We start from the raw sequence: 25,514 nt of genomic DNA, 5'->3' as shown, positions 1-25,514 counted from the left end.
TTGAAATCATGTGAGTAAGGTGCATCTCCATCTTTTAAGTAAATGATCAATCAACACACAATGAAGTCAATAAGATGTAAATATTTAAATTGCACTCATCTGATACCCTGACACTCTCCAATATATAAGCTGTCTTTAAGATTTTACATTCATCCAAACAATTAAAAGTGCATCCTTCATCACCAAAGAAAACAGTGTGAACTGTAATTTTAATGGGGTTTTAATTACAGTATTACAGTATTTAATTACAGTATGACTTCAATGACATATTCTGACAGGCTTTTAAATTATGTATAAGACTGCATATGGCATTTATGGGATTGTAGTTATTATGATTTCTGATCACTTTTCTAAACTAAATGCATTTTAGTACAGAACACTTCTACATCATCCATTATGAGCAATAGTTCCAAAAACAGGGTTCTTTCAGATAAATTTGAACCATTTTTGTCAAATTCACATTATTATACAGTGCTCTATTGAACACAATTAGAAACTTATTTTAATCATTCAGTATTTTGTCCATTCTAAACATAGGTTATAGATTTAACTTCTAATCAAATCTTTTGGTTATTAAACAGTTCAATTCCAAATGACAGAAGCTCCAATCATTTTAGGACAAAATCTACATGAGATGATGATGCATCATGATGGCATTGGAATCACAGAAAAATGGAAGGAATATAAGGCAAGCAGAATATTAGAATATATAGTTCAAAAGTGTAGAAATTAAATCAAGTGCTGTTATGTTATAAATATGTACAATGTATTAATAAGACCTCATATAGAACAGTGTGCACTATTTTTGGTCATTGTATTTATAGTTGTTGTGGAATCGGCCGGACAGCAGAGGGTGTGTGTTTCCAGAGAAGAGTAAGCAGATACAGTATATTTCTAAACTTGAAGAGTCCACTACTCTGACAGGTTAAAAGAACTGGGTCTTTATAATCTTGAGCAGAGAAGACTAGCAGAGAATGCAATTCAAGTATTCCAAATCCTCAAAGTCTACCCAATGGACATTTGGTGGATTCAACAAAGAAGCATAAACCAGAGGGCAAAAAAAAATGATCCTCTCTCTGAAGGGGAAGTACATTCATTTAAACTTGAGAACAAAGGTGGGTTTTTTTTTTCAAAAAGTGTTGTGGAAGTCTAAAATGAGATACCCATCTTGTCTGATGAAATCTTCAAATTATCTACTAGCATCCAAACATACTAGAATGACCAAATCGTCCCGTCACATTTCTTACCTTTAAGTTCTGATTTTTGTAAATGGTAAAACCCAAAATAAACTTATAAAGAATTACACTGAAGGACAGGAGGAGTTTTGGGATCTGTGCCAGACAAATGTGCTTCAAATGTATTTTGGGGAAAAAAATTAAAAACAAAGAAAAAAAATATTTTGTTAGTTTCTCTTGTGTTTAGATTATGTAGCGCTGGCTCTGGAGAATTGACAGTATGTGTCCTTGTCTGTTAGTATTCTATAGTCACAGCTTTCGTCTTCAAGTATTCATTAAGTGCTTCTTCACCTACAAGACAAAATGATAAAATCAATATTAGCTATGCAAACCCACCAGTTTCTTAACGTAAAATATCCTGAAGGACCTCTCACACAAACTTTCAAAGTGATGGTGTTCCTGGTGTATTTAATACAAGTGGGATGGGGACAAGCCCATGCATATTATCCCAATTCAAGTCTGAAGGTAAACTCTTACACTGTTCCTCAGCCCTGGTTACTGAGGATCAAAATGTGATCTTGTTTTTATTCCACCTGGGCTTCACATTAGATTTAATTTTCTTTCACAGATCTAAAGGAATAATAACAAAGTACCTACTGTACAAAACCTGCTGGACTGTGGCCCTTTGAGGATTGAAGCAGAGGAACATTTCTATTTGATCACCTTTATATATGTTTTCACATGAATATGAAAATAATAAGAAAGTGCTGATGATCGTAATAGTAAAACATTAAGTGGGGTATGACTTTGATGAAATTCAGTTTTTGCTATGGGCCCAAATGAAATGGGCTGGGCCTGCTATCTCTACAGGAGTGAGAAGCGCACCTTCTACTGTTCCTGCAAAATTCAAGCAGAGTTTTTTAAACTCTCTCTGCTTGGTGGCAGCACCAGACTGTACGTCAATGCAGCTTAATACAAATCTCAGTCAGTGGTCATTCTTTGAGTACACTGAATTCATACAGCAGTCACAGGCAGTTTAGTAAGGTTAATGTGTATGTTCACACCCAAGTGATATGGAGTCACCTTTAATATGGAGTCAAACGTGTCAAGCAGATGGGAGTGACATACACCAGATTCAAATACCCTCTTGTACAGTATGTAAAATAGTTACAATAGGTACAACAATGTGAAATGAAAAAACCTGCTGTCAGGTTATTTATGTAGTGCACACTAATATAACCTGTGGTACTGAGCTATCTTATTTTGAAACTAGTATTTGCTTTTGAACTGGTGCTGCATTGATAGGGCTCGATTGGGCCTGTCCACCTGACGCCATCCCTTAGGAACCTAGACAGAGTAGAATTCTCTCACCACTGTCTAGGGAGTGGTGCTGTGTATAGTCTGTGCTTGCAAGCGATTGTGAACGAAACTCTGGAGATGCAGAACTACTGTCATTACACTTCTACTTTTACACTTACACTGGACCAGATATTCTCTATTTTACCCAACATTAACAATATGCAACATGATAACATAAAGTGAAACTGACCTGTAAAAGATTCATTTTAAGTTTCTCTGGCCAGGGACTAGACAACTCACCCAGATCTTTTCCAAAGCCAGATTGCTTGAAGCCTCCAAAGGGAGATGCCACATCTGTCTTGTTGTAGGTGTTGATAAACACTGTGCCTGCCTGCAGCTTCTCACTGACGTACAGCGCTTTGTTGATGTCCTTGGTAAACACTCCAGATGCCAGGCCAAACTCTGTATCATTGGCCCGTTTCAGAACGCCATCAATATCTCTAAAAGTGAAACAAAGGAACTTAGAGGATTAAACAAAGCTAAATTGACAAACAATAAAAAGAAACATTATTGTAAACAGCATATGCAGATTATCATTGTCTGTAAAAATATCTCAGTTTCTATAAACACATTGTTTGTTTTAAAGTTGGATAATTAAAGTTAAAAAATCTTAAAGTTTGCAAAATATGTTACTTCATTATTAGGACTTTCAGGCTTGTGTCTGTGGTACTGCATCACTCTAAGTCAGGCTGAAGTAAGCCATGCTGCAGAGTGGGACAAGCAGGAAAATACAATTTCACTTTATCAACAGCCAGATGTGAGTACCCTCTCAAGCTACAGTGTGCAACTGGGAGTGAGCACCATGGGGTTTGAATCGGTACTATTGAGCTTTCAATGTTATCGTTGTGAGCCGCATCATTGAAGCTGGCAGTTTGAAAAGAAGCAGATGGCATCTGTGTGTGTTTTGTAGAGTGTGATCATGTGCTCTTTCCTGTGCTAGTGCAGGGATTGTAGCAGTGAGACAAGCTCGTTAAAAGTTCTAGATTCCAAATTGGTGGGTGCATAAACAGAAAAATCAATTAAAGAACTCCAAATTTAGAGAAACACATCAGAAGACGACAGTAGCAGTCATGCTTCTCAGTTCTGTAATTGTATTTGGAAACCTGATAAATCTCCAAGCAGTTGTGCTTGTGTTCACTTACCCATCTTCGAATCTGGAGATTATCATGATGGGCCCAAAGGACTCCTCCTTAGCAATGTACATGTGGTCCTCCACATTGGTAAATATTGTGGGCTCGAAGAAAAACCCTAAAATACGCAAAGAAAATGTGGAGCAGATGTCCTCAAGAGTAGGGCCATGCAATAACTCACAATAATTCCAATTTGAATTGAAACTATACTTAAATAAATTCAATTTAAGTATATAAATACACATGCATGTTGTTAACATTTCTAACATTTCAAGACACTTTTCATGAAAAGAAGTGTATGAGCTTCAATCACAGATGTGTACTAGACGGTGTCTTGGTCTGTGTTATCTAAACAGATATTTCAACAGGGATCAAAATACTAACTCGACTGGGTGCTTCCTTGTAGTGTTTTTAAGTTAACTCTGCCACAGCTTTTCTGTTCACACAAATCAGATAACTGCATTACAGGATCAGATCTACTACAGATTTGGAGGAGGTGTGAACAACAACATGAATAAAAACAAAAAATAGACATGAGTACAGTTGACTCTTATAGGTACTGAATATCACGTTAAATTCTGCTGTTTTTACTTTATGTATATTATTTCACAATGAACAGCAAAAGAAGAATGAAGACTATATGAAAAGAGGGGATTTCTCCAAAGCCGAGTCACAGCTAACTGCTTACCTGGGCGATCTACCTGCTTGCCTCCATATACCAGATGGGCTCCTTCCTTCACCCCAGTCTGGCTGTACTGGATCAGCTTCTCAAGATGGGCCTTGTGATTTTGGGGGCCGTGGTCAGTTGACCTGTCCAAGGGGTCCCCAATTTTCATTTTCTTCACCTCCTCCACCTGGAGAAAAACCCAGCAATCAGATTACGCCGGGTCTTGCTGACATACTGTACTTGTTACAGTGCCATACAACTAGAAAGAATTTTACTTGTTATCTTACACTTTCAATGGCTTTTACAATGTAACCAAGTGCATTATAATATCCTGTTTTTTTATTGGTTGTATATGATATATTTCTACAACACTGTGAATCTTCACATGGGGTTTGAAATAATAGATACAGTAACTGATAAAATGAAAGACTTACCACTCTCCTCACAAACGCATCATGAATTGATTCTTCCACAAAAAGCCTGCCAGCAGCAATACAGTTTTCTCCTTTGTTGAAGAACACAGAGCTCATCCCCTTTAGGAAAACAGAATATCAGAAAGTTAACCTCTGATTATTTCTTGGTGTGTTTAACCAACTCCCTGTAGCCTAGTCTTTGCCAGTGAATTTAAATGATGAACTTGAAAAGTATGGTGTACCGTACATGGTAATTGTGTGACGAGGAACAGTTTTACTAATCATTACCACCTATACAGTTTTACTAATTGAACCTGTTACTACAGAAAAATTCTACAATAAAAATAGCAAACGGCATCATTTTTACATTGCTTATTGTCCAGCAGGTCACATGAAAAACTGTAGCAAAATACAATCACTTCAGCACATTATTTCATACATACCTGTAGACTGAGCTATAATATACTGGACTTTGTATCAAAGTACGGTAAAAATAGTAAATGCAATAGGTGAATCAATAAAGTAAAATCTGTAGCATATCGCTTCTATACATTTACATGCTTTATAGTATAATCTTCTACACCTGAGATTTTAATGTTCCATTATGTGATTCAGTTTTTTAAGTTGTATAAGGTTAAGGTGTCAGGTGAATGAATACATGAGTACCGTTACTGTATAAATACTGTACTTGAAAAATATTTTCATTATTGTATTTTAATAAGCTACTTTAATAAGTTACTATAGTATTTCTTTTCCGCCCCCTGGTGGTAGACCTGCTCAGTAATACCTGAATTTAAGGTCTGACAGTTCTTAAGCATACTGTACCATGCGCACAGCCTTGTCCATGTCACAGTCACTGAATATAATGAGTGGGGATTTCCCTCCCAGCTCCAGAGACACCTTCTTTACATTGCTCACTGCACAGCTGGAAAGACGAGACGCTTTTAATTTCACAAAATGCCCACACCTTTTTATTACTGTCGGAAAAAATCAGAAAAGGGCAGGGGGCAGAGGATTTCAACATCTCCTCTGTGAATGTTTAGTGGTTTCATGGGCTAAATTTAAACTACATTTTGAGTAGCGAGTATTGATACATTATACTTTTTTTTCTGTGCAAATCCAGCTCAAGCATTTCTGAGTGTATTTTCATATGTGTTTTGCAGTTCCAACATTCACCCTAAATTAAACCATGACCTCCATTACTTCCCTTGTCATTTTAAATGTGTCTTCATAAAAGCCACAATTCATTCTATGGAGCTGTATGTGTGGACAAATTTCACTGTACAACAGACTTTTTGACAGTAATCAACAATTACATGTAAAACAACCCTTTCATAATTTCCGATATTGTTAATTCTGTTCCCTTCAGGGGTAGATCACTTGCTACTAATTCTTACTGTATTACTGTATCTACCTTTCATGGTAAAAAAACAAATGTTAAGTTGTAAAGCCAGACGTCTGTAGGCCCCAAAGGATTCCAAAATCAGGAGTTCCCATATACTGTATGTAGTAAAAAACAGCTGAACACAACATGATCTTACCTTTTCATAATTTGTTTTCCTATTGGAGTGGAGCCTGTAAACCCTATTTTGCGAACATCTGGATGGTCTGAAAGCCTCTGTCCTACCAGGGACCCTGAAAATCCAAACCAAGCCAACAGTTTCACAGTCAGGAAAAACAAAAAACCATACGCTGCTGTACAAAACTCATAGCATTTTCTATTATTCCTCTCTCTTCATTCTGCTTTTTTGTTTCTGATTGTTTTTGATAGTTTTTATATACCTTCTATAACCAAAAACCTCTCACTTATAAGCAAATGAGTACAATATATTAAAATAAATCTAGAATCTCCTAAACATAAGTAGCCAATACAGGGATTCCACAATACATTATATTCTGTAGCAGCAGTAAGAAATTATCCTATTGCAATTTTAGCTATTTTGTTCCATGTTAACAGTTAATCCTGATACATCTGTGTTGTTGAAGTACAAAACCTAGCCCCTTAGGTTTATTGATATACAGAAAGAAATACATTTTTGATAATGACAAGGATGTGTAAATTACATTTGACTGGGAAATGAGATGGATCAGCTACTACAAAAATTGGTACTGGCTGCTCATATTTTTATCTCGTTTGTTTGAGTTGTTGTGATCAAAGGCTGAGTGATTATGTGATCAATGTGAAAACTCCACGTTACTACTAATAATAGCAAATTATTAATAAAATAATAACTGGTGGAGGCTTGAATAAACTCATAATGCTCCTGATTGTGATGTGGTATAAAGATCCTAAAAAAAAGTATACTGCGTAAACACTCGGCAGATGACATTTAATACAGGCAAGTACAGGATTTTGCATGTACTGTAGGTAGCAAAATCAAGAGATAGATGGAGTTCCATATGAAAAAGACATACAGTAGGTGTTCTGAACCTGGAAAACAGTATACCTGCTCCAGGGAGAATGTTGATCACTCCCCTAGGAAATCCTGCCCTTGCGGTTAGCTCTGCAAACTTGATAGCAGTAAGTGGGGTGACCTGGAAAGAGAAACAGCCCAATTTAGAAAATAACTGCATGAGAAAAAATTGCACAAAGGGCAAACTTTAATGACAAAGAAACTGGACGTAAAAATCACATTTTAAAGGAAGACATGACCTTATCACAAAAATGAACAAAATCTACAAAACCTAGCTAATACACCTCACAAAATACAACCACTGGGGACAATTAAACAGGTATACTACTGATACTGACATTGATATGGCTTGAAAGAAATTCTTATTCAACTTTTTTTGTTATATTTGCAAAATGTGGATATTTAAAATCTGCATCTGTAGATATTTTTTATTGCTTGGAAAAGTTTTGATGTGTTTGTTCTAATTATATAAATGTAATATACTTCATAAAAAGTGATCATATTTTATACTTTTCTAAGAATATGTAAACAGAACACTTGCTGTTTTTGTTGTAAAAAAAGGGTGTAATACTAATTTAATACCAAATGATAGGGAATAATAATACGGAATCGAACTAAAGACATTTTGGCAGAAAAAAATTCACTTATGGGTATTGTGGAAACACATTTTGATATTCGTTTTTTTTAAACTTTTATTGTCCTTATGGTGTTAATGGACAATGAAATGCTCATAGACCGTAAAGTAGCACAATGCACACCAGCTGCAGTTTAGCACAGAAGTTAAGACAAGGGCTTGCTATTCTGAGGAATGCAGAACAAGTCCTGATCAGAGTGATCCTTCTTGGTATGTTTATAAATTGCTTGTTGTGAACGCAATGCGCCTCATTCAGGTTTACATCCACATGAAGAAAATCTATATTCTGTCTTAATGCACATTTCAGCAACAAGTAATCAGCAAGCAATTTAATTTTAATTTTGATTATGAAAAATATTTCACACATACAGTACTATACTGTAGTGGATGTAAAACCATAGGGTATCATACTGCTATGAGATTGTGGATGTAAAATGAATATTTAAATACTATGATATAAACAATTAATAAATATATACTATATACTATTTACTATATAAATATAGACATAGTGACTAAAATCTTCATATTTAAAAGACCAGAATAAAAACAGGAATTACTTAGCTAAAGCAGTATCAGTGACTATTGGGAATGTTTACTGATAGAGAGTTAAATAAAACACCACACCCTTTACCCTGCTGCGAGGAAAGTAAAAAAAATATTTATTTTATTTCTGTTTTATCTATAATGATTTGGTCTCACTGCAGACTACTGCGTTTTCAAAATTTTCCAGTTCTGTCAATCAAGACATTGAAACTCGCTTCACTTGACCGTCGCAAAGAAATTCGTCAGCTTCTTTTCGTTAAAAGTTTAGTAGACACTTTAATCTTGACCCAGGGTAGACCCTATTTGTTATACAACTCATATTTTGTGGTATGAGAAACCTTTTTCCAGCATATTTCAGATGAATTACAATATCATTTAAGAAGACACTTTAATGAAGATGACAGATTTCCAAGACCTTTTTTCAATGGTCTTGATGGTTTCAGACTCAGTTCTTCGATTTGCTTTCGTATGCCCTCATGACGGATTGTTCATCATGCACTTTACACTGACCTGGGCTGGTTTCAATACAACCGTGTTGCCGGCAGCTAAGCAGGCAGCTGCCTTCCAGGCCAGCATCATGAGGGGGTAGTTCCATGGAATAACAATTCCACACACCCTGCCAAGGAAAAGCAGACTTCAGAACCTGACTGAAATCACATGCAAAAGAACTGGCAGTTTGCGTAACTGCATGCTCACTAGAACGTGATGCACAGTACTGAGCTTTTTCCAGTGAGAAATGTGCTCCATAAAAGGCTCAGTATCAATTACAGATGAACACTGTGGAGAACATCCATAATGAGTTTAATTAAATGAGGTCAATAGCTCTTTACGTTTGGTCTGCTCTGGGGCTTTCAATATTTATTTTGTTTTCCACAAGAGCACTAGGTTCAAGTTCTGTATTTTAATTATTCTTTCTTGCTGACTTTCGAGTAGTGTCCAGCCGCAGTTTGATCCATCATTAATTAACCTTTAGATTTCTATTTCTGCCACAAGAAGCACAACTATGTAAGTTGTATATTTATAGAGCAACAAGTCACTCAGATGTGATCAGAGCACTGTGGCCCATTCCAGTATGCACACATAAATAAAAATACATTATTCTCATATACACTCATCATAATGTGTATTGTATACATATTTTTGTATATCTAAAATAGTTTTGGAACATGATCTTTTATATTCGTATGCATTATATGCCAGCAGCCATATCACCCTGCAACTCACAACTGGCAACCCACTGAAGCTAAGCAGGTGTGAGCCTGGTCCGTACCTGGATGGGAGACCTCCTGGGAAAAACTAAGGTTGCTGCTGGAAGAGGTGTTAGTGGGGCCAGCAGGGGGCGCTCACCCTGCGGTCTGTGTGGGTCCTAATGCCCCAGTACAGTGACGGGGACACTATACTGTAAACAGGCGCCGTCCTTCGGATGAGACGTAAAACCGAGGTCCTGACTCTCTGTGGTCATTAAAAATCCCAGGGCGCTTCTCGAAAAGAGTAGGGGTGTAACCCCGGTGTCCTGGCCTAATTTCCCCCCTGGCCTTTACCCCATCATGGCCTCCTAATAATCCCCTTCTATGAATTGGCTACATTACTCTGCTCTCCTCCCCACTGATAGCTGATGTGTGGTGAGCGTTCTGGCGCACTATGGCTGCCGTCGCATCATCCAGGTGGATGCTGCACATTGGTGGTGGTGGAGGGGAGTCCCCATTACCTGTAAAGCGCTTTGAGTGGAGTTTCCAGAAAAGCGCTATATAAGTGTAAGCAATTATTATTATTATTATTATTATTATGACCTGTATCACATTTAAATTGCACTGATTTGTCTATGTTTAAATTGCAGGGCATCAACTCGGCATATTCATATTCGATTATAGAGTGAATTATTATGTTCTGTATTGTGTACTGTCTCTCGTCGTCCTGTATTTTAATCATCTGTATTGTATATTGTGCATTCTGGTCCTGTATTTATATTCTGTATGTGTTTGTCACATGTCAAACGTCTGTAGCAAAGCTGTACCAACAACAATTTCCACTGGCCTCAGTCATGTGGCAATAAAGATTCTATTCTATTCTACATGTGAAGTAATGCAGACTGCTGCAGACACAAAGCAGCAGAAAAAGGCGATGACACCACACCACTGTACATTGTTTTGCAGAAACATCTCAGAAGACACTATCCAGATGGTGGAAGCCCGGACTCTGTTCAAGGTAAAACATCTCACCCGATTGGCTCCCTCCTTGTGAAAGTCAGATTTCGATTGGGCCGAGCTTGGTTGATGGGGATGGTACTGCCCTGAGAATTCAGAGTAATGTGTTATCAAATTAAGAGCAACTGTATACTCCCTGTATTATTTAATCTTGCGTCTTGTATCATCAGAACTTGAAATTCAAACTCAAAGCTGACTTGAGAAACATCTACTATTTCTAACAGTCTTTTATTCTTAATACATTTTACAAATTCACCTAATTTCATGATCCATTCATATTATCTTTCCACCTTAACACTAATTGTTAATTCCATTTGGTTAAAATAATAAACATTTGTAAGTATAATATCTATCGGACAATACATCAGAAATGTCCCAGATGTATTTCAACATGTTGCTGCATAGTGTTCAAATCTAAAATAATAATACTATACAAACCTGATGTAATACTCATAACACCATGCATCATCTGGGGAAAAGAGTAACTTCTTTAGAGTAACTAAGAAGAAGGGTTTTAATAATATATCTCTCAGAGGTCATAAGAGTAGCAGATGACATGAAAACATGAAACATTAAAGTATTACATAAGTCACACATGATCCTTGACATACAAGGCAACACTGAATATGCCTCCTCTAGGCTTCCAAGATTTTTATTTTTTTAAGTCATTATAACTTGTTCTACAAAATGAAATAATAAGGAAATGGAGTGATCAGTATTAACATTTAATATTAAGTGTTGTGCTTAGGAACATATGTCATTATTATACTCCAGTGTAGTGAATTGGAGTAAATGCATACTGTAGCAAAGACATGCACTAGGACAAAAATAAAAAACAAACAATGAAAAAATTAGAAAACCATGTTAAAAGGACTGCAAGTGCTTATCTAGGATACTTAGAACTTTGTTTGTGATGCAATGTTAAAGCCATCCTAAGAGGTGAGACTTCTAAAGGATCAAGACCCAATAGTCTCACCTGTATCTTGTCACACCAGCCTGCAAAGTAGCGGAAGGTCTGGATGGACATTCCCACATGTGTCTTCAGAGCGAGGGTGTAAACAGCACCTGAGTCAATGGCTTCAATGGTGGCCAGCTCCTCTTGATTCTCTTCCATGAGGTCAGCCAGTCTAGGAGAGGAGACAGAACAGTTTTCATGCAAACAGCCTGCATGGACAAACCTCAGACAAGTAAAGACACTTACAGTACAGAGTTCCAGACATGAACACTGGCACCATGCATCTTAAATTGCTTATTTTATGAGAACTACCATTTGCTAGGGTGAATTGGTGTGTAACATGCTTAGAAGAAGAGACATTCATATTTTTTAACAAATAGGAAATAAATTAATGGATTACTATTCAGTCATGAATATATGGTAAGTGTATGAAATATTCTACAAATATTGTATTTGCATAACGAATCCATTAAAATCATTTTTCATTATTTTGAAATTATGCAAAGCTAAACAGGCTTACACAACTACTAATATTACTGTAAAATATCTGAGTATTTTTAAACAACCACGTATTCCTGAAATTGTCAGCAAACAGAAACTGCAGGAGAATGAGTTTATTTGAGAAAGAAAATCATGGGAGAGAAACTAATAATTCCTCTTATGCCAAGTCGTCATGGACATTCTCAGGGATACCTACCTGTAAATCAGCCTCCCTCGGTCTCGGGCATTCATCTTTCCCCACTCGCCATTCTCAAAGGCTTCTTTTGCTGCGGCAACAGCTTTGTCAACATCAGAGACTTGGGCCAAGGATACGTTACAAATGGCCTAGAGACAAAAAGAGGTTTGGACCTCAGAGGTAGGCTGCAAAACAATTCTTAACTACCCCCAGTTATGTATATCTGAGAAGACATAATATCCTAAGTAAAATATCCAATCAGTAGTAAAAAACAAAGCTCATATGGATCAACGCTCTCAACCAAGTGTTCTCTTAGACCAGGGCTGCTCAATCTTCCTGCACTTCCAATATACCCCTTTGCAGGACTTTGGTATGGCCAGCACCTTAATTGCTATATTAACCCCACTGATTACCAATGAAATAATTAAGGATCTAGTTAGTTTTCCAGCGTAATGAAGAGGTTATACAGTAGGCTGAAAAACCAGTCATATACTTTGGTATCATTTTTTCTTAACTTTTCAAAATTTAATGTAATGCACCACATTTTTGTAATCAAAATTTTCAGATGCAAAATAGAAAGGTCATATTTCTGTACTAGAAAAGGTATCTGTTATCAAGCACAGTGTACCATACATATGGCCTTAAAATAGAGCCAACTACCATCCATCCATGCAGTGAAGAGGTTTGCAGGCAATACAAACATCTGAGTGTGTTTTCTTACTGTTCCATCTGTAGGGTTAATGGTCTGGTAAGTTTTCCCTCCCTCCGCATCAACAAATTGGCCGTTAATGAAAAGCTGGTGAGGCATCTTGACAGTCATGTTGTTCACATTCATCTCAACCTAATAGAAAAGGAGAAACCTTTAAGGTATAATAAGGTAGATGCATATCCATATAGATAAGATATAGATCATGTTTTATGCCACAAATATTACTGCAGGGAAAAATCAAACCTCATTTTAAAAACTTATTTGGAATAATTGGGCTATTTGTTTGTTTTTTTATACACAGTCTAAAACCCTGATAGCCTAACATTACTAGGGCTGCACTGATTCCAACCAGCATGTCAATATCAGTATATACAGTATAGTAAGTAATAACTCTGAATACACTTTTAGACAGCTTTGTTAAGTTATATACAGTATATATGGCCCTAAAACAGAGCCAACTACCTTGCTTGTTTTAGGGAAATTACCCACTTTTTAGGAGCTGAAAACTATTCAGATAGCCTCATAAACCAAAATGGGAACTCCGCTAGAAACAAAAACACAACTTAGTACAGCACCAGGGCAGAAAATAACTCCTTTTCACGGAGCACTTTGTATTAGATAATAGGAAACTGGCTATGTTGCAAAGAAAAAAGGCAATAAAAAACAGGAGCTTTCACTGGCCATGGCTAATATTAATCATCTCGGTGTCACGTGACACGCACGTAATCGACTTGCAGCTCCCCCTCTGCGTCCTCTCCTCGCAGCTTCCGCACAAGCATCTGAACGAACTCCTGGAAGGTGGTGGCCATGTAGACATCCTCGTTCTGGATCTGCAGCCCAGCTCCCTTCAGTTTCACCTCCTCAACTAGCCTGTAGAGGAGCCATGAGGAAACAGCACCGCTTGATGATAATCAGGGCAAAGTGGTACTAAGAATAAATCCTCTGTGACCTGGCCAATACATTTGTGGGAGGAGATCCACAAGCACAGCATGAATGCTTTTACGCAACTACCATGGCTTTTACCTTACAACATCCATGGACGCTGCACCAGACTTGAAGAAGTCAGTTGAGTGTTCTATTACATCTACGTTTGTCAGAATACCTTTCCAGATGGCCTATTGGGAAGAAAAAGTGAAAATGCAGTTTATTCCAACTCAAATACAACTGTGTTCAGTTCCTGGCAAAGCCTTCTGAATTTGGCAGACTGTTGACATGCTCAGAGGTAATTAAGGTTTTCAGTCTAATTTGTCAAATTAATACACTGAACCAGCTCTTTAACTGTTGAGGAACCTTATCATGTTTTTACTTTTAGCTATTATACCAATATAGTTACAATTTTATCACTAGTCATATCAAGATAGGTTAGACCATAATTATAAACTGTTTTCCAGAAGGCTGTACATACTTTTTAAGGCACAAAAGTCATGGTATTGGATGAATGTATTTATATAATGCCAGGGTAATATATGTTAATTCCATTAAATAAATATGTGGTCAATCAGAAAACAAGTAATTACATTTGGAAATAAGTGAAGGTAACAGGACCTCTTGTGGCAGACTTTAAACAATCTGAAAATGACAAGCTAAAAACTGTAGAAAGATAATAAATATACAAGCTCGATGCTGGTGTTTATTTTTGCCTGTCTTTCACAAAAATGTTCGCAGAACAACTGTGATGTTGTTCTGCGAGGTGTTGTCAGCCTCACCCGTAACTCTTCAGCAAAGCGCTTCTCTTGATCTGTCAGCTCCACAGAGGCACTGTCGCCAGAGTGGAAATACTGAGATGCAGCAATCATCTTTCCATCGTCAAACTGCAGGTTCTTCACCAACAGCTACCCAGAAAAGCACACAGAAAGTCACCCTCCCAGGGATCATAATGCCAATATCAACTTAAAATGCATCACATGAATGTGAATTAAACCATTAGGATTACAACTGACAGTGTTGGACTTCTTTTCTTATCATTTAAGGTATTACAATTATAACAGAAACTACTGTTCGATATCTTGATACAAGTACAGTGTAAATGGACAGTTAGTGTATGGTTCATTTATTAAATATACTAACATTTGTCCAGATAATTAGAGGTAGTTCTGGCAATGAGACTCATATTATCACTAACGTGGCATACACATGGGAGCAGGTAATTTGTAACAGGCTACTTCTATTAATTTAAAAACAGTCCATCGTTGATATTTTTTAGCTAAAAGTGATAGTTTCAAGATGAAGGACGTGAAACTGGGATGCAGTGAAAATAAATATGTGCTAGTTAATGTGTTGAACTGCAGTGGAACTAGCATGTGATTCAGGAATTTTATCAGTAAAATGTATGAGCCCCCTTCCCTTTATAAGACATGGATGATTAAAGCGGCTGACTATACAAACGGGCATAAAAAGGAATGTCCATGTCTCACATAAGCGAAAAGACCAAAGGCCTTGTGTAATCCATTAGGCACTGTAAATCAATTGGCTTCACATTTTGAGTTATGTAAAGCCCAAGTGTCATGTTGCAGTAAGAAACTGAAGATCATCAATAGTTGTTAATCCCATCAGTATTAAATTATAATCCATCCATCTGGTTGCAATTGCCTCATCCTTAGAGAGTCAGAGAGTCAGGATATTCAGAACCTGACCTGCCTGCATTCAACCACAATATGTGGGGAACAAAGCACATTTTTCACAAATGTAAAACATGATATGGTTTTCAGGGTACATGACATTGTAATATTGACTGCTTGTTTCAGAGATTCCAAAATTCTCACAACTTCCTTTTAAATTTGTGCCTGAATTGCCTTTCATTGCTAGATTCAACTGACTTGCAGAAAGTGACTTGCATTAATTCTATTTAATCTGAATTGAAACAAACAGATGTTACAAAGGGATACGTTCAACTCATCAAATTATTTCTTTGTAGCTGTACATAAGCTCAGTTATGCCTTTTGAAGAATTAATTATCACAAAAGTGAAGTGATATAAAACCCTAGGCTTCATCATAGTTTAGTGAGCTCTACATTTTAAAACTTTAGTATTTACTACAGGTAATTGGAAAAACAGGAGATCATTCCTTGGCAACCAATGAAAAGGTGCCTAGGAATGGCTTGGTTCTTAAAATTGCCTGTAGTAAAGTGCCAGTTTAAATCTGTCAAAAGAACACAACATGAAATGTTTAAAACAGACAGATTAAGAAGATCGACATGGCTGGAGAACTACTATTTTCCTAAAAACTTTCTACTGAGAAATTAAATTCACACAAACTCCATTTTTTGAAGACCTGCCTTTACAGATGAATTTAAATTCAGTGCAAAGAAAACAAAACACAAAGCAAAGAAAATCCAGAGAATATTACCATCTTGCCGTCATTACCAAACAAGACCAGCCCATTTTTAGTAACCAGTCCTGGTTTGCTGGCTCCTGGTATCTCAAGAGACTGACCATCAGGTACAGTAGTGGTGTCCATCATTGAAGAACCATAGAAAGTCACTTTCTACAGGAAACAAAAACAACTTGCTTAGATACCAAATATGTTTGATTTTCGTCTGAGACATTTGGGACCAAACTAAGACATACTGTATTTACAGTACCTATACCATATACTGTACTGTACTGAGTCATTATAAAGTGCTTGTATAAGACCTTGATATTTTTTTTCCATTAAAGTGGCTCAATATAATAGCTAACGTTCATGATCTCTGTAATATTTATAAGTGTCTAAAACAGTATTTTGCATATTGCATAAGCAGTGCAGAAGATAAAAACGAGCAAATTCACATACACTATAGTATAACCATGAATAAAATAATAACAATGAAAATCTTTTTGAATCTCTTTAATCTAGCAGTAAAGACTATTCACAGTTGTTCACATCAAGCACCTCATGTACATCATAACAAGTAATTACATTTGCCTAGTCCTTGCCATCCTCAAGATCCCAAAGCACTTCACAACTGCAGTGCACTCAGTACCCTTGTACTGTAGGTGGTGCACTGAGGCATCATGAGCTAGTAGCTCAGTTACACAGGTGATCAGCTGAAGAAGTGGGCCACTGCTACAGCAGAAGCCCACCCCAGCACTAACCAGGTGCAGAACTGCTTAGCTCTTCAGTTCTGATGAGATTAGTTTAGTAACACACTTCCATGTTCAAACCACGTTACTTTTATTTATTCCAACAGACAAGAGCAATAAGTAATCAAGGATATCTTACATTTCTTGAGAATGCCTAAATTCTCTGTCAAAGAACTGAAGGTAAACTAGATGCCCCCCCCCCCCCAGCTTGAGCAGAATAATAACCTTCTACAGTCTCCTCATAGCAAACATTCTAATACAGAACCTGTAACTACAGTATACAGGTATGCATGCTGGGCTGTTACGCATCACTACACACCTGGCCATCCACCTCTGCCCAGGCTCCTGGCACTTTGTCGTTCCCTCGAATCCAGTTGTGAAGAACTTCAGCAGGCTGGTCCCAATTGATCTGCAGAAACCAGGTGACAGGGACACACATCAACCTCTGGTGATTACAGGCACAGCAAAGCAATATATGCACTTAATAATGTACTGAACATGCGTGTCTTAAAATGTCTATTCTGGTTCTTATTTTACAATTACACATGCATGCCTGTAAACCTCTGTTCCTCACTTGTACACAACAGTGGTGAAATATATTACTCAAAATAAAACAAAACTTACACTTAACATCTCTTATTATGTCAAAACTATGTGTACTCTTTGATAAAGATAAATATAGGCCTACCCAAGAAACACCCCTTTTCTCACTCTGAAGATGTTTGCCAACAACAGTACCTTATATTTCTCTGTCTCGTCATTTAGTGCTCATCTAAGTTATAATTTATCCTCCCAATCAAATTTTATTCGTGGAACTTGGCACAACAAGCTCTTTAATCATTTGATTACTGTAATCAAATACTTATAACTGAGCAGTGGGTTGTACACTAGAATGGACTGAGTCAGATCCCTACATAATATCGTGATATATAAATAAATACTTTCTTCAGGTGCTCACACCTGAAGAAGGCTCCACGGCCGAAACGTTGTGTTCTCTTTCTTCTTTTTTTCAGCATGGAATAAACCTATTACTTGTTCCTTTGCAGCCATGCTGACGCAGCTACCCACCTGATATATAAATAAAGCTTTCTATATGAGAGACGGTTTTCCAATAATTACATTATTCAACTAATTAAACACATACCGCATCATTATAATGTGTTTCATCATATGTAGTGGGGAAGTGTAAAATAGTACAGGGTTAGTCAAAAAGTTGTTGACAAGTATGAATGCCAATTATTTTACTAAGCTTTTGTTTTCTCCTCCACAGATTGGGAAAGATTGAAGGTAACTGTTAGAAACTTTGACAGTTTATTACAAATTAATTACATGGGTTACTGTGACAAAAAAGGTTCCCAATGAAAGTATAAATATCAAAGTCGTCGACAGCATTTTGACTAACCCTGTATCACAGATCTTTTTGTATGAATTCAATATGAGCTCTGCTGTTTCTGTCTACCCATATCTTGAGCAATCTCATCATGATTTATAAAGGTGCTCCTGAAACCAGATTTGACCAGACCTTTGCATTCTCTTTCTTTTGGATTCCCTCATAGGTGGCTCCATCCTCTGGCTGTGTTATCCTTGGAGCTTGCCCCTGTTCAATGAGTCTCACAGCCTCCACCTGCAAACAAATACCATGTTTGATGCAACTGAGCAGACTGCTGGAAGACCAGGACACAGACTGGGACCTCTTACCAGACATGTTGATATAACTTCAACATTCGTCTAGATTAACAGACAATACCTCACAAGCTACAGTACCATAGCACCCATTACACAGTATGCTCTACATTTAATTTCAGTGATATCTGACATCTAGCTGCAGTGAACTCTACTTATTTGAAGTGACATGAAAAATACTGTATACAGAGACACAATTTTAAAGTCTGTTTTAGATGCACTGCACAGCATTTATCAAAACAAATTGACTGGAAACAGTATACTGAAATATATTTCTTGGCTTGATACCTCGAGACTATGTTTGTAATGTTAGTTCTAGCTACTATGGAATAGTGCAAACAGAATCTTTATGTACACATCATTCTCAAAACATTTCGAGTTTTTATAATTACTGGAGTGGATTGTTACTCATAATGTTCTTTGTGGCTCTGAACACTTTCTTATATGCAGGAAATACTGTAGGTGTTGCACCATAATGGTTCAACCCTTTGATTTGTTAGTTCTGGCAAAGGCTTATACCCACTATGCTTTTTAAATAGCCGGATTACAAAATGTGTTCTCACTTACTGTATACCATATTACAGACGTCAAATAAAAACTACAGTAAGCAGTTGTTGCCTGGTATATTTTCTAAAGTGTTTCATCCTTCTAATTCACATGAGGAACAATATCTTGAGTCTACATTTGTCAGCAGGTGTGTTCAAAGCACACCCTGCTAGGTGACTTTATCTGCAGATTTCCTGAAATGAATCTATCTTCCTGAATGCGACTCACTGTGCCTTTAACCCCCTCTGGGAAGAGGAACCTGTTGTAGATGGTGTTCACTGTGTCATTGGGCTCCACATTACACTCTCTCTGCAGGAGGATGGGGCCTGTGTCCAGCCCATCGTCCGCCCAGAAAAGCGTGAAACCGCCTTTCTTATCCCCATGGATCAGGGTCCTGCAAGAGCATGAAAAGAAATCAAAGGTCACTCAGCTCAATTACAACAACACCCAGCCACTGTCCTGCAGAATAGACACGGATAAACGGCGCTAGACGACAACATGGGCTGGAAATGAAAAAGACAGCACGGATCTTTACCAGTTGATGGCCGAGGCGCCCCTGTGTCGAGGCAGCAGGGAAGGGTGGTAAATTATGGAGCCGTGCTTGGGGAAGTCAATGACTTCCATGGGGATGAACTGCGAGCAGAAAGGCATCACATTAAGCTCCGCTCCCACAGCCTTGTACTGATCTACCACCTCAGGGATGGCCTTCCCTTTCAGCCTCCATCGGGGGAATTTAAACACTGGCACGCCGTCCTTCTCCGCCTCTGTAGCTACAGAACAAGGACACAAAAACATCAAAATGCTGCACAGTCACACGGTACCCGCAGGGAGGGAAATAAACAGCACAACAGCTTGATCCAGGTTTAATGGTGGAGATTCTTAAACAGTATAAAGTAATATTGAAAATATACTGTACATACATATTACAATACAATACAGTACTGTACAAACAGATATAAACTATATAAACTATTGTAATACACAGAATATCCTGCATCTGCATATTTGTCTGCATGCAGGAGCTTGCTACTGGTGAAATCTAAAAAGTGTCATACCTTTGCAAGCTCAAATTGCTGTAACAGTATATTTTTTCCATCCCTATTAGTCCCTGAATACAAAGCTACTATAAACTGATATACAACAGTGACCCTGTTGTTTGAAAGATATTCCGCGCTTAGATTAAATAAGAACAGACTGATAATGCTTAGCTAATCAATAACTTTTTTGACGGATTTAACGATATATATGCACATAAGTGTTAATTTGGTTTGCCTACTTATGGGTTCTAAAACCTGAACGAACTTTTATTTTAATTTCTAATGAACACTGGATTTCTGCTGCAAAAAGCATTCAAGTTCCTGCTTATCATGAATGGAAGGCCACGTACAGAATTTAACTCTTAATGTGTTCTTTCAATTAATATAGAGAAAATATTACAGCTATTCATTACAAAGCCAGTGGAAAATAACTTGGTATAGTTCACTCTATTCTGCAAAGAAGGCAAAGTGCTAAATATCTTCCCTGGGAACCAAACATTGTATTGGAAAGAAAATGTTTTCCATAGTTGCATTGCAATGGTAACTACAAAGCAGCTCACTGTCACAGCTAGACATCTTCTGTAGATTGGATAGAAAGTTCATTACTTCTAAGTGCACAATACAAAATGATTGTGCTGGCCTTTCAGAAATACAGGACACGTTCAGACAATTGTTTTTTACCTAAGGGGTTAGCTTTTCCATCTTTGTCAGGGATTGTGAAAACACCCACAATCTGGTGTCCTTCCTTCACCAGTTCCTTATAAACCTCCTGCCCAAACAAGCTCTGTCCAATCACAGCAATCTTCATGTCTCTTTAAGTTTGACTAGACACTAGGAGAAAGCATAAACACTTGTTAATATTTCCTTAGTGTACAGCTTACATAATGAGCTCACGCAACATGTGGATTGCTCTCCCAAAACCTCGCACTTTGTTCTTCACTATGTTCATGTGACTATTGCAAAATGTCTAAAAAAAGATTTCAGTGTGTAACAGCAATTGGTCACATACAATCAGAATATCTGCCAGAACCAATCCAGAACCCGGAGCCTTTTCCCTTAACTCTTTGGAATAGCAGGTTGCCAAACTACATCGGCTTTTATCTCCTTACTCGGAAAGAGCACAAGTAAAGGGACCCACCCACCTGAATAAAATGTCCACGCAAAGAAGAAATCTTGAAACACACAGATTAATCCTTTTATCTTTTATCGATAACCTCACAGATAAACAGTAAGCAAAGCCTCAGCGACTACGTACATGCAAATAAAACCGTACATTCAGCGTTTGCTTTTGGTGAGGAAAAAGTTGGCACAGGGGGAACACCAACAGACCTTGATAAGTCTGCACTGCTTAAAAGGAACTACGCGTTCAGCAATTTCGTAGAACTGGTATCAGAATCAGAAATTATTTTTTGCCCATCTTTTTTCATGCTTTGATGGCTGCTAAATGCTAGTGTTAAATGAGGGGAGGCAATTGTAAAGCAAGTGGCTGGACCAATTATATCGCAATTCAGAGGCGAGCCTTTGGAGGCTCGACCAATCAAAATCCTCCTTAACGCACGAAGCTGTCCTGCTGAAGCGCATATTATTCTGAGTTTCGCATTGTGCCGAAGTTTATCCAATGCAATACTGCAGCAGTGTTGTGGACTGACTTCTAAATTACCATGAAATGCGAGTAATATCATTCTGAAGCACCTCCGCTATGTAGCTCAATCAACTTTCTCATGTGTTTTTAAGTCGAGCATTAAGGTGCAGGATTAAAACACTGCACAAATAAAATAAAAACACAACCATGAAACGATTACATTTAAATCGGGATGAATGCGGTGCTAAGACGCTTTCTATTGTACAATGCAAACAACGGCAAAAACTGAAAAGTTTTCTGAAAAAGCATTGTGCGAGAACGTGATTTCATTGTCAAATCAGTATAAAAAAACGTTTTAACAAGTCTAAAATGTGCAGTTGCATATTCAGCTAAACAAGGTGTTTGATCAATGCCATGTCAACAAATATTTAGAAATTATGCTATCACAATTTAAAAAGATGACCGGCGTTTTTCAACTGTGGAGACTTAAAGGGTAAGTAAAATTCAATTTAAGTAAAATTAATCTAATCGCTGTAAAAGACACTCACCTGAACCAGGTGAAGAAAGTAAGGTAGCTTGTCTCTTTTACTCGGGATACAGGAAGTGAGTGAAAAGTGAAAAAAATCGAGTAAATCCTGTAAGTCAGTCACTCAGCAGCTGCTCAAGAGCCTTCAAACAGTCCCCGACAGAGGACAGTTGATAAGGGAAGGCGGGGCATACAATTTGATATAGTAAAAGTCACTTTTTTTAAAGATGCAGTCCAGCAGACTATTCTAAAGAGTTCTAATATCATTGTTACCTCATCATCACACATTCCCGTTGGAACTAAAAAATCCATATAATTAAATATTTGTATAAAATCGACAAAACAGGATACTGGACATACGTTACAGCACTGCCTGTTCTCATAGTAACGCTGGTCGTTCTTCGTTTGCATTCTGCGGCGTTAGACACTAGACTGCAAGACTTTTAACTGTTATAGATCCTTTTGGGCTATAAAATTGCACACGTTTTTCCCGATAGCATCTATAACACTTAAAAGTCTTTTGCAAAGGTTCAATGCACCCAGACATATACCAGAAGGGTATTACATTTAAAAAGGTGGGGGAGTGAATTAAAAACATTTGAGATAATTCATTTTGGTTCATCTGCCTTTTTTAATATCCTACCAAATGTGTAATCTGGTTGTATACAGCCTCTGGATAAATAATTTCCCCCACGATATTAAGTGTTGCCACTGTGCACCTGGTAACAGTTAATGTGATCAACATGTTACTAAAACGCTGGAATCCCCTATGTATTCCTTGGTTAACAAAATTCAATAAAACACCACATAAAAACCGTACGTTACTGTGTTAATTGGGTTGAGAGACAACCCTTACCCTAGTCATTAATCTCCTTGTGACCAGTTAATTCTACTGTTTCCATAGTACTTGGCACAGAAGACTGAGAAAACACTAGAATGGTCTTTTCTGTTAGTGCTGTAACACCAATTAGACACAGACACTGTTGAACGCTGTTCAATAGTTGAGCAAAAGAAGTGGGTCTTACCAGACTCCTACCTCTGGTTTACCTGGAAAGACCAGAAGAGAGAAAATAAGGGTACATTCCTGAGAGGCCTTCCTGTGCTTTCAATAGTGGCGTGACTTTGCAGTTAAGTCAGATTAGACATTAACTTTCTTTCTAATGGAATAGTGCAGACAAATATTTCCCAGATACAGTCATTTTACATTGTTCAGAAATACTATTCTAAGGGACTAAGCATGCAGAAAACTGTATCTTTAAAGTCAGGTAAATAGTGTAATATGTGAACTGGGATTTTTTTTTCTAGGCAGAAGATGATTTTGTTTCATAAAATCTAAGAGCTTTTTTGAAAAGGCATAAAAATAAAAATAAATCTGCACAAATACATTACACCCTATACCAGAGCCATACAGAGTAAGTAGTTGTTCAGTGATATGAAGTGATTCTATTAATAACTTCCCCTAGACTGCTGGACAAAAATAGAATTAGTCATCTGTAATAAATTCTGACATTGGAGTTTAGGTGTCTAATTATAAAGGAAGAGATAAGTAGGTCATTTTAAAGTCTTTTGCCGAAATGTGAAAGATGCATAAATGCAGAATGAGATGCAGAAAGAGAAAACAGAAGGTTAACAGTAAAAAGAATCTTGGTTCTTGTTCTTTAAAAGTGTATATTGTTAGGTTTTACCTTTGTCACTGTACAGATGTACTGAAAAAGCATTGGAAATTTACTGCTCGGCAAATATCCCAAAAACCTCATTGATAAGAAGATTTAATAATTTTCTAGATTCCAACCCCTAGCATAAACCACGAATATTTGTAAGGTACTTAGGTCATTTGGGAGCTAAATGTGAGCATTTATATCAAACTAAAATGCACAGTCATTGCACTTAGCTTAACCTTCGGAGTGTCTCCAAAAAGGTCAGTGAACGCGAAAAAACTCTAGACTGTAGTAATCCTTTCAGGAATCTTTTTACAGGGAGAGCAGGCTCTGTGACAGACAATTTTCAAATGCATTTTAAATAGCATTGTAAAAAGTGAGAAAGGTCAAGAGAAAATGATTGGATTAAACAAGTACAGGCTTCCGTTAAGGAAAGAAATCAAGTCTGTAAAGCTTGAACTTTCCAGAGATATTTTGCTCTGCTCTTTCAGGTCATTTGTGTTTATTTTGTATAATGCTTCTGCCTCTTTACAGCATATGGAATTATACTGTAGTAGCCAAACAACACCTCAGTTAATGTACAAAAAAATATAAAGAACATAAATGTACATTAAAACAGACTTTGAAGTATGAGAGACCCAGTAAGAACATATATTATCTTTCATTAGTGGGTCTCCTTAAACTGCAATTTAATAGCAAAAGTCATCACAACATATTGTGGGATTTCCGCCATGAGATGAATTATTTTGCCAAAAATATAGATTGTGCTACGGTATCCCCCACAAGCTACTCTACATACACAAATTGTTTCTGCCATGTGGAAAAAAAATCTGTAAATTAGAAGTTATGTCTCACAAATACGAACAGTTGCTGTTTAATTTGGTTTGAAAAAGGTTTTTGAAAAAGGCAATTTTTAACATTTATTGCAAATAGAGGGTGATCTTATATACTGTTCCTTAGTTTTGTGAGGAAACAGTTTTGCTGCTATTTGGAAGAATTAGCTCTGGAAAAGGCAAATGAAAAGCACTTATTTGAGGTAGATATTTTCCCACTCTCTATTTTACCTTCCTTTCTTTCCTTTTTATGCTGTGACATTCACAGAGTTAGTCTGAAGCTGTAAACTCCAGTACAAGGTTACATGCCTGTTAAATTAATGACCTGGGGAGGATGAAATACTGTTGTTATAAAAAAGGAAGGTCTTGGAAATATGGTTTAATGCATGCAACACAGGAAAAAAATGTCTTCCCCACTATTAAAATTCAGTTTTACATTATTTTTGTTGTCTCATCTTTTTTATAATTTTCAGTTAACACAAATTAAACAGAAGAACGGCTGTGGGCAAAAATAGCAATTCTGTAGAATTTTTAACAGCTTTAGACAGAAGGTTTCTGAGTATTGTGTGGCACTACATTGCTTCCTGCATATGTACACTGTTTTCAAATGACTGCTGATTTTTTTTAAACTAAATATATGCTTGTGGTTCCAATGTTAAATGGCACTATAAACAATTGTTAAAGTGAAAATCGATTCTGAAAAGA

General features: G+C 37.1%; 1 protein-coding gene across 4 annotated transcripts; it reads right to left on the bottom strand.

The window, feature by feature from the left end:
* Positions 1-192: 192 nt before the first annotated feature.
* On the bottom strand, positions 193-24,105 carry aldh1l1 (aldehyde dehydrogenase 1 family, member L1). 4 transcript variants are annotated; one of them, XM_015348249.2, is made up of 24 exons: positions 24,004-24,105; positions 23,344-23,365; positions 20,892-21,041; positions 19,709-19,943; positions 19,402-19,567; positions 18,467-18,568; positions 17,264-17,353; positions 16,229-16,366; positions 14,589-14,714; positions 13,906-13,997; positions 13,605-13,752; positions 12,895-13,014; positions 12,195-12,322; positions 11,519-11,669; positions 10,558-10,628; positions 8,849-8,954; positions 7,192-7,279; positions 6,286-6,379; positions 5,570-5,669; positions 4,766-4,864; positions 4,353-4,518; positions 3,677-3,782; positions 2,775-2,974; positions 193-1,526 (listed from the first exon to the last, which is right to left on the bottom strand). In XM_015348249.2, exons 3-24 carry the CDS (start codon positions 21,016-21,018, stop codon positions 1,471-1,473), a joined length of 2,709 nt encoding a protein of 902 aa, XP_015203735.2. In that variant the 5' UTR covers positions 21,019-21,041; positions 23,344-23,365; positions 24,004-24,105; the 3' UTR covers positions 193-1,470. The 4 variants fall into 4 exon arrangements, with proteins under 4 accessions (XP_015203735.2, XP_015203737.2, XP_006631068.2 ...); XM_015348251.2 differs by lacking the exon at positions 24,004-24,105 and having other exon boundaries at positions 23,355-23,376; XM_006631005.3 differs by lacking the exons at positions 23,344-23,365; positions 24,004-24,105 and adding an exon at positions 22,341-22,641.
* Between the last annotated feature and the right edge of the window lie 1,409 nt (positions 24,106-25,514).

The sequence above is a fragment of the Lepisosteus oculatus genome, chromosome 4 (assembly GCF_040954835.1).
Source record: "Lepisosteus oculatus isolate fLepOcu1 chromosome 4, fLepOcu1.hap2, whole genome shotgun sequence".
In the NCBI taxonomy this organism is placed as follows: Eukaryota; Metazoa; Chordata; class Actinopteri; order Semionotiformes; family Lepisosteidae; genus Lepisosteus; species Lepisosteus oculatus.
This window is presented reverse-complemented; position numbering and strand designations above follow the sequence as displayed.